Source organism: Eutrigla gurnardus, assembly GCF_963514095.1.
Source record: "Eutrigla gurnardus genome assembly, chromosome: 19".
Classification (NCBI taxonomy): domain Eukaryota; kingdom Metazoa; phylum Chordata; class Actinopteri; order Perciformes; family Triglidae; genus Eutrigla; species Eutrigla gurnardus.
The window spans coordinates 23,106,943-23,116,826 of record NC_139930.1 but is presented as its reverse complement, the minus strand read 5'-3'; the positions used below and the strand labels follow the sequence as shown (position 1 = coordinate 23,116,826).

Here is a 9,884-nt window from a genome sequence, read left to right as displayed (position 1 = left end):
TATGAGTAAAGAAGGACTATTGTTGGAGTCCCAATGAGCGTTTCATTCCTCATATTTTCCTTCTGTGTTATTATAACTTCCACATACTCACTGGGAACCCACCAATGAGCTCCTGCTTCTTTTATACAAAAATAGACTCAGCTGCACCATATAACTCAGCTGTACGTTGGGGTATATTGAATATACAGTATATTGCAATTAGAGCAAAAAATAAATTCCAAATCAAGTCAGAACGATCCTGTAACGTTTTTTTTTTCATGCTCAGATCAGCTCACTTCAACGAGTGACTTCATCTCCACCGGACAGCAGGAACATCTACAGATGCTATTCAAATAAAACTAATTCCCTGTGCTCACAACTAAAACATAAATGTTATGGCTGATCACTCTACACTTCCTCTTCCTCCGCTCTTTATTACTTCAATATATTAAAATGTCTTTTGGTTATACTGCGAACACGAGCTATTGGTTGAAATGTTGTTTCTTGTGGTGTTCCACAGGGCAGTGTGCTAACATGAAAACTTAGAAATGTTAAACTTTATATTAAAAAAACAAACAATCTGGATAAGAAATTTAAAAAAAAAAAGTGGCCGAGTGGAGTTTTCTTGTAAACAAACAGTTGAATGTTCACATTCAGTCTTACTCTTCATCCCTACCAACAACACACTGCTGCTCCGTGGTGCTACTAGTGGTCAAAAACTATTCCTGCTGTTGCTAATTAAATTACAGTCTGTCGGCTTTGGATAAAGCTTTTTTTTTTAAATATCTTTCATTGTGCTGCATGTTCACGCAAGTTAATTTAAATAGGATAGGAAATGTAGAAAGCAAGAATCCCTTAAGGTGGAACAGCTCTTTCAAAGCAGTCGTTTGGGGATAAAAATGGGTCTAAAGAGAAACATAACATACCGAAGCTTCGTTTTGGCTTCTCTGTCTCTTCATAGTGGAGTTTAATATCTTGAAGAAAATAAAAGCAATGTAGCATCGGTGCATGCGTAACACTGGTCCGCTCAGAAAGCTTACTGGCTGCTTTCAATATGCCTAAATAAAGATTGTCTTCGTGTGTCACCTCACTGACTTCTGCTGGAAAGGAGAAAGAGAAAAGAAATGCTGCTTTGTGCTTTTAAAGCTCGAGAAGAAAACAGGAAGGACAAATATCAAGAGAACTGACATAGTCATAAAAAATGGTTTAGTAGCAGCCACAGGTAATTTATCTTCTCAACAATTAATTAACGCAAAGGAAACTCATCAATATGAATTAAAAGAAAAGGTCACTAAATAAAGCGGGCTCAGCAGAAGGTTGAACAGAATATCTCAGAGTGGATCGTTACTTTAAGGCATCAGCAACATTTGAGTCAACGTGTGACGCAAAAATGCTGTTAGTACGTGCAGCAGCGCTGCTGCATCGGAAATAAAGGGGAAAACGCTCCCCATGAGTCACAGCGGGGCAGTCCAAGAGTCCAAGGTTTATCGGAACTGAACTGCAAACGATTTCCACATGTCCAACTGTGTCATTAGAAAAAAGAACTATAGCTTTTAAAGGATGCTTCACCCAGAATGTTCTATGAAGCCTCAGTGCCTTAGCTCCTCTGTATCATTCCCTCTGTGTGTCTCTCATTGGGTAAATCTGCTTGCTGCTATTTAGCATCCTCAACTGAGTTAAAGCCTTTGCTTGAAGAAGAGACTCCCTGCTGTGTGATATCAGGGGAAACCAACAGAAGTAGCATTCTGTCAAGCCTATTTCAGAAGAATTAAACAATTATCATATTATCCACCAGGTGGTGCTGTTACGCCACACTCGAAACGCACGTCCAAATATGACATTTGTGCTTTAAAACACAAAAACGACCGAATGAATGCAGAGAGAAAAAAAAAGGAAAATGATCACATTTATGAACTTTTGGAAAAAATGGTCAACAGGAAAAGCAAGAATAACAGTTTAAGATGTTGGGTTCTGATTTACAGCCAATGTGACTAATTTTATGAGTCCCGTTCAGTGATATAACTTCGAGCATCCCCAAGATTTATGTTTTCCTGTCAGGTTGTAAAAGCCCATGAATACCATCACATGCTTGGCACCCAAATATCTGCAACGATGAAGAGTTATCCTCCACATTTGGCTCGACGTGAACACGGAGACGACAGAAAACCTCTCTCCGAGACCGCGGTAAATAAACACAAGTAGCATTGGCAACCGACCGTTAATTGGAAATATGAAGTAGAAAAAGTCATTAAGAACAACAACAAAAACAAAGCAAAATATCTGTACATAGTAGGTCTCTCCTCTTTCCCAGCTGTCCTTGAACGTACCATTCGTTACCTCCTTCACGTTTGTGAGAGATGAGTCCCCGGTGTACAATCGTCTCCCAGGAGAGTAATGTCCAGCAGTTTAAATCTGCGTCCTGGTTGGTCCTTTTCCGTGGCATGAGAGAGTGTGTTTTATACAGAGAGAGAGATGGAGGGGCGGCAACATGAGGACATGTTTCAGTTCGTCTCACTCGATTTGTCTTCAGTCTGTTTGTCCTGGAGGACAGTTATGAGGGACTCCCACGCCGCCTGGCACTGCAGAGGGTGGCGTGACGAGTGAAAGAGGAAGAGAAACATTTAAACGGTGGCAGCTTCATGTAATTATCGTATGCATCAGGTGTTTTTAAGGAAGCTGGTTGAATATGTTGACTCCAAACATGGACAAGTGTGTATAAAAGGGTGCAAAAGGCCTTAAAATGTTTTGATCAATGATTACAAGACGATAACATATTTACAAAAAGAAGTTTAAAGTGTGTTTGTAGTGTTTTAAAGTCAGCCTGCGTACCTTTTCATAGTGGTTGATGTTTTTGTCGGCCATGCCGGTGAGAAGCTGTTTGAAGTCGTGTCTCTTGTTGCTCTGCCAGCGCTCCCAGTCCGCCTTCAGGTCGGCGTTGAAACACTCCACTTTGTCCTGGCATTTCTCCACCTCCAGCGGCATCTACGGCGAGACAGAGAGAGCTACAGCTACAGGGGGCGTTCAGGGGGCATAATGCAAAGACGACAGGCTGCAGGCCTACAACCAGAGGGGTCTGGGTGGTGAAGGAGTTTTGGAAGGGGAGGGGTTGTAATAGAGAGATGTGAAATTTGACAGTGAGGGTACACTTTTACCACTTCCCCCTCTAAAAAGATGTTTTCTTTGTTGGAAAACTAATTCTATCAGCATTAAAAGCTTTTATTTTGAAGGGATGTTTTCACTTTTCAAGTTCGGAGCTTCATGGCTTACTGGCGTTCTGTCCTCCTGTTTGCGCAACACGGCCGCTTCGAGTCGGCCCTCGTACTCCGCCTGGCTCTGGTCTCGCTTCCTCAACACGTTCTGTAATCAACCACACATATTTTTGCAGCGTCAGTCGGACATTTGCCAACGCTGAGATATTTCTGAGAGAGAATATTTCGGAGAAAAACATCAAAACGTAGAGAGATGTGCTGATTCCAGAGCTCGGCGAGCGCAGGACGTGACTTTCAGATTCCACTTCCTCTATTCAGGGTCAAACATGACTCAGCTGAAAGAAAGCAAGTCCGTCCCCGTTTCCCCCAAAAACCCAGAATACACACTCATTTGAAATCTGTACCCATAGTGCCCCTCACCTTCATGGACTCTATGTAGAGGATGTACTCTCGGAGTACGGGCAGGAAGTCCTGCATCATGTTCTCACCCAGGTCCTCCAGGGCATCGCTGCATCTAAACACGCAGCCAGCCACGGCCTCCAGGGGGATCTGCAGCTCCTCCTCCCACCCCACCCAGTTGGAGTACAGGGTGCCGTACTCACGCAGCTCTGTCAGGTACTCTAGTGGAGGTTAGAAGAAAAATACATTCAATTCCTGCTACCTTTTTCACACTTCTTCATGACCTGCAGGTACTTTGAGCAGCTAATACACTGCAACACTGCCGGACTGGAAAACCAATTAAGGCCGAGCTTTCTCTGTCTCTTCACAGGCAATATCAAGAGGTTGGCATGTTCCAAATCCAAAATCTATATCTGTAAATCGAACGCGAGAGAGAGTGGTGACTAAAACACCGGGCTGCTGAGTCAAGCACGTGTGGAATAACACTCCGCGTCTGCTCACAGGCCGCCGTTATCTCCAGCTCCACGAGTTTCCATCTTATCTCCCCCGACACGGAGGAGCTGCGGATGTTTTTCTAGTCCACAGTCTGCAACACGTGTAAACCCCGAACAGATGGTGACGGCGAGTAATTCACACGGCAGATGTCAAGTATTTACAGGATCGCTTGTCATGCATGAGCGGCTATCAGCCGTGTTCCCACAATGCCAAAGGTCAGTGGGATTTTCTCCAACCAAACACCGCAGCACTGAATCAATACGGCAGATAAAGTCACACAAGCTGGTTTTAAGACAAAACGACTGCATGGCATTCCTGGACCACAAGTGTGGAGGAGAAGTAGTAATAAGTAGGTCTACTTGGAGTAGAGAGTACACGGAGAGCTACCCGAGGCCATGTTGCAAGACGGTGCTGCAAAACAGCAAAAATATGTTGCTTCCTGGTGCTGAAAATACAACTGCAGAAGTGGCTTCAGCTCTGGAGCCTGAAAGTGCTGATTACATACCGGGGCGCATTCAGGATGCACCGTTGCCACAAAGAGGCTCTGTTCTTCTAGAATCTAGAATGGAAGTTTTGCCCCTTTTTTGCATCGATGAATCTCTCATTTTAACCGATCTGTTCACAGATTGCTTCATGTTGCTCATTCATGCACGGTGGTTTCTTAATGGAATAGTTCTCTCATTTGTTAAATATTTTATGAATCCCTCTCTTTATTGTCAAATCCAATCAGTCAATACACTGGTTTGTAACCATTTGCAGGCTTTCTGTAACATTCAAAGGATGACTAAGTTTTATTGGAACTTGGAAAGGAAACTTTGTTGCATATAACATGCTGGTCTCTATCTTAAAAAAGGAAGAATAATCATCAACCTCCAGGTGATGTCACAGTGTGCTACCTGACTGCTCTTTGAGGATCCTCTGAGCGATGCGGTCGATGGTTCCCAGTTTCTGGGTGAAGGTGTCCAGGTATTCGCCCATGGCGCCGAACTCGGCGGGCCGCGCCCGCAGCTTGTAGCCTCCGGCCACGTGCTTCACCGACTCGCCCACCTTGGTCAGCAGGGCCAGACCCTGACGCTTGTTCAGATCCTGAACACGCACAGTGACGGAAAGGATGACATCCATATATGTTAATAATCCATTCATTGTCACATGCATGTTTTAAAAGAAGCTACTTTAGTGTTTTATTAACATCCATTTTACATTGTAGGCTTTATATTGTTCTAGTATCCAAACGCTCCACTTCCTTTTTCCTGAGTCCAACTATTTTACTGTTGCAACCACATCACTTCCCCGCAGGGAACAATAGAGTCTTGTCTTGTGTCTCTCAGCTACTAAACAGACAAAATGTGTGACAGATCTGGAAAACACACAAACAAAGCAGAGGCTCTGTATTTTAGAGTGCTGCGTTTGACTGAGAGATTACTTTTTCTTTTCTTTTTAAAGTAACTGCATGCAAAGATGCGACAGGTTTTTATCCCCAACAATCAAATAGTGAACTTCCCTCCTTGCGTCGCCTCACCTTGGCAGTTAGGAAAGCGTTTAGATGTTGGTTGAAGGAGAGGACGGGGTGGTCTGCGACTCGCTTCAGGAACTTGTGCAGAGCTTTCATTCTCGTCTCCACGAACTCCTCCGAAAAACGGTCCACCACGCCCTTCATCACGAACTTCTCTGGCAACGGCTGGAGGTGCAGAGAGATGGGAGGAGGAGAAGCAGAGCATGTAAATGAAGCGCTTCTCAACAGAAAAACCAGGACGGTAGGCTGCAGCCGGGGCTCTTTGACCTACGGGGATGAGGTGGGTCGGCTGGCTGTCCTCCAACTTGATCCTCAGCCAGTCAAAGTCCTGGTAGCGTCTTCGCACACAGTACTCCGGCAGGTCAAACTCTACCCGTGAGGTCTAAAGAAAAAACACAAAACACACAGGATCATATTTGCTGTTTCCTGAGAAGATACAGTGTATTAATTACCTTCTAAAAGATAAAAGAGAGAGATTGGCCATGTCTCTTTACAGCTCAGGCCATTAGGATGACTGTATGCGTACCGACCTTGAAATATAGCTCACACATTCCCTATTTTGTTCAAAGACAGCACATGATCTCAGCTAACGCCTTGTGTTCACAGCGGGCTGCGATGTCCGCGGCCTCTGAGCCCCCCGTTGCACCACAGTGCACATAGCAACTGACGTCACGACGCCGCCCGGCAGCTCCTGGCAGTGTCTCCCTCTGAATCTGTTGTTTCATTCCACCACGGAAATGCCTCCAACGCTGCGATTTCCCCCCGCTGAAGGTCAGAGCAAATTAAGTTCCGCCGGGACAAGTGGCTGCTCTGAGATCTGCTGCTCGGCAGACAGACGTGTGTGATGGAACAGAGGGTTCACCAACATACGTTACTGAACACGTGTACTCTCTGGAATATAAGTCTCATATGTCTGCTCCATCACTCCGCGGATACCTTCTTCAGCTGAAGGTGGCGACATATTCACTAAAAAATGACTGTGAGGTGAGCTAAAACATGGTAAACAACCACTATATACCAGTAGATGGAAGTTGAATACAGGTGCTACAGTTAAAGACAACCAGGGAGACAGTGTTACCATGACAACAGCCAATAGCAGACCTTGGTGGAGACTCTGTAGGTGATGTAGGTCTCCATGGTGGACACGTGCTTCTTCGGGTCGTCCACTGTGACGAAAAGGTCCTGCGTCTCCGCGGTTTCGGCGTAGGGGTCGCGGACGTCTGCTTCCAGGTCGTCGTCCAGCTGCAGCCTGTTGAACAGCGAGGACGTGGAGGCGGGACTCGACGTCTCCACCGGCGTGCCGTTGGTCAGTCCCACTTCCTGTGTGGGCAAGAGGCAATGGAGACGTCAAATTCAGACGCCGAGGACAAAGAGCTGATAGATCGATGGTGGTGGTGATGTTTCTGTGAATGGGGCTCTTGTGGAGGATGCTGCTTCGTACACACCGACACACGACTCACGTCTCTCTAATTTAATGATGGACAAGAGGAGAGAAATGCAGCATTTATGGACCGGGGATACATTTCCGTAACCGTCATACAAAACATTATGACTGTGGGGGGAAATGGCTTGTTGTACTCTAAATTTAAGAATAGAAGCAGATTGTGATTTTGAATTTTTTTGAAAGAGAGGCTTTTCTTTCCATTAGCAGGTGACAATTAAATAATTAAAAATTAATCAAATAAAGGAAGATGTGATCAAAATCACTACCAAACTAATCAAAACTATTTGAAGATAGCACTTTTATGCATGGATGATAGTGGAACATAGTGCCGTCTGACTAGTTTGAACACTTTCAATTCTCAGTGTTTTCTATAGCAACAAGTAAACAACAAATTGCCCTGCAGGCTCCGTCCAAACACAGCAACCTGCCAACAAAAAAAGCTATAAAAAGCAAATAACTGGACAGACATGGAAGCTGTAGTTCCTCCATCTAAAATGACAACCTGCGGAGGCCAACGGATAGAAAAGAATAAACCCATTTCTACAATAGATTGATATATATCTGCACATTTAGAACGGACTCTGAAGATCTGGTTTAGCAAACGGTCTAAAGACAAACAGAACGTTAAATGTGAACCACAACGACTGAAACGTAAACACATACTGGACTGTAGGCAAAACACCGAAACCCAATCTGTATATAAAACCAAGCAAAATATCACTCCGCCAACCCTAAGCCACGTTTGCTTGCATCTAAACTCCTACACCTCACACAAGGAAGGAACTACTTTCTCCCAGGTTAAGGAGCGAGTGGGGAAGGCAGCTAATGTTCAACCTTTATCACTTTTGCTGACACAAACACATACTTTTGCCTGAAGCGGGTGCAACTTTCCGATTTAAAGTCGATGAAGAAAGTGCTCACACCACTCACTCTCTACCACACACACACACACACACACACACACACACACACAGCTGATGTTTTAAGTGCACTTTTTACGCTGTGGTGCTAACCTGCACTAGCAAACACAGTTCAGATAATTGCATTACGTTGCATCATTACAACACTGTGAATGATCAACCCGGCTGCATCAACACAGCCACAGCGAGGACACAAGTTGTAAAGAAATAGAGGGAACCAAATCACTTTTCAGGCAGAATTGGGAGATCTAGGAATGCAACAATGATCAATATTGTGATACACAAGTCTAAATGTTGCTTTTTAGGGCTTTACTCAACATATTGGGACACTTATAGCTAAGAAATAGCTTAAAACGTGTATGTGTTTGCAACGAGAGAGCTATTTTGTTGTCATGTGAAATGTTCAATTTTATGGGGGGAAAAAATCTTTAAGAAATATTGCTTGGAGAAACAACAGCTGATACTCAAAGTCCACCAGTGTGGCACAATACTCAATCTCCATTATGATAATAACAACTGTTTATAAATGATGCATCTGCATAAAAATCACTATAAAGCCTGTATGTGCCAGATTTGGTCTAGCCAGTATAATAAGTTTATTAGACATCAGTAAACACCAAAGAGGTTACAAGATGTAATGTCATGAAATCCTTTTAAAAAAAACCCACATAAAATGGATCTCTTGTTCCAGGTCCACATATAACTTCCCATCAACTTGTATTGAAGTGTGCTGACAGACCAGGACCCTGACCCCCTTGGTCGTGGACGTAAACAAAGGAACTCTTATCTCTTCTTGCCTCTCGTTGGCTCTGGCTTTTCATGGATATTATTAAAAAAAACTAACCTTGCTGAAAGGAAGCATCACAGCATCTCCTGCTGCCAATAATTAACTGCCAACCCAACATGGTCGCTAAGTAAATCCAGGAGGAATAAACGCTGTGTGACGCGTCTGTCCTTGTTTACACTGCGCACTCGTAAAAATCACAGAATGAGGGAAATCTGTTTTTCCAACTGAAACCTCAGTAATTACAACTCAACACGTGATCCAATCTAACAAACCGTGACGCGTTAGTCATAGCAACGTCGCGCGCGTGTAATTGCGTGCGTTAGTAACACAATTCCCTCGTTTGTTTTCAATGCTTTTTGTTGCTGTATTGTAATCAAAATAAAGTGATTTAATCATGTAAACATTAGCTAGCTAAATACGTTGTGTTTGTTTTGTGAGATTTCGCTTTCTTTAACTGTGGGAAACTCAAACGGTCCAGACTCGAGCCTCCAAAGCTTAAAAGCAAACAGAAATAACGAGCATTCAGACAGAAAAACGCGATGGACGTTAACGTTATTTCCTCGTTAAACTTCCGTCAGTTTGCCGGGACTTATTTGACGGATTTAGCCACAAACGCTGGCGCCAGACTGGAGACAGGATGAGACAAAATGTGAGTTTATGCAGTTTGGTTAACCGTTCTGCATCCCCTGGTGTTCCTCAAACCACCAAACCGGTTTCGGTTGAGCCCCAGCGGACCCTACCTTGTCCCCTCCGACGGTGACGGAGAGCGGCTCCTCCGCGGCGGACAGCGGGTGGAGGATCTCCGCGATGGGCTTCTGCCCCGAGCTGGCCAGGCCTCTCGGAGCACCGACACTCATCCTGCGGGAGGCTGGAAGACGTGGCCGGGTATCGGTGGGGGGGTAACGGCTGTCCGGTTCTCCGCTGCTGATACGGTCGGGATAGACAGAGGGAGGCTTTTTTCCGTTCAGCGTCTCTTCGGTTGATATGTTACAACCGCTGGTTGGTCACAACTGTCAGCTGACTCCCACTACGCAGCTCCGGAAGTTAAACTACACGAACCCGGATGTAAACATATACATCACGTGACAACTAACGCCGAATGAAATTCTAAACATCGTCTATAAAGAAGATGAATGGA

General features: G+C 44.6%; 1 protein-coding gene across 1 annotated transcript in view; it reads right to left on the bottom strand.

The window, feature by feature from the left end:
* snx30 (sorting nexin family member 30) overlaps window positions 1-9,751 on the bottom strand; it is a 9,827-nt gene extending 76 nt beyond the window's left edge. Inside the window, exons 1-9 of the mRNA XM_084034411.1 lie at window positions 9,487-9,751; window positions 6,697-6,915; window positions 5,867-5,977; window positions 5,602-5,760; window positions 4,979-5,168; window positions 3,609-3,808; window positions 3,247-3,336; window positions 2,809-2,961; window positions 1-2,558 (exon numbers count right to left, since the gene is read on the bottom strand). The exon at window positions 1-2,558 is cut by the window's left edge and continues 76 nt beyond it. Coding sequence (XP_083890537.1) covers window positions 2,481-2,558; window positions 2,809-2,961; window positions 3,247-3,336; window positions 3,609-3,808; window positions 4,979-5,168; window positions 5,602-5,760; window positions 5,867-5,977; window positions 6,697-6,915; window positions 9,487-9,603 — 1,317 coding nt within the window. The 5' untranslated portion in view covers window positions 9,604-9,751 and the 3' untranslated portion in view covers window positions 1-2,480. The remainder of the gene's footprint in view (window positions 2,559-2,808; window positions 2,962-3,246; window positions 3,337-3,608; window positions 3,809-4,978; window positions 5,169-5,601; window positions 5,761-5,866; window positions 5,978-6,696; window positions 6,916-9,486) is intronic.
* Window positions 9,752-9,884: the final 133 nt, after the last annotated feature.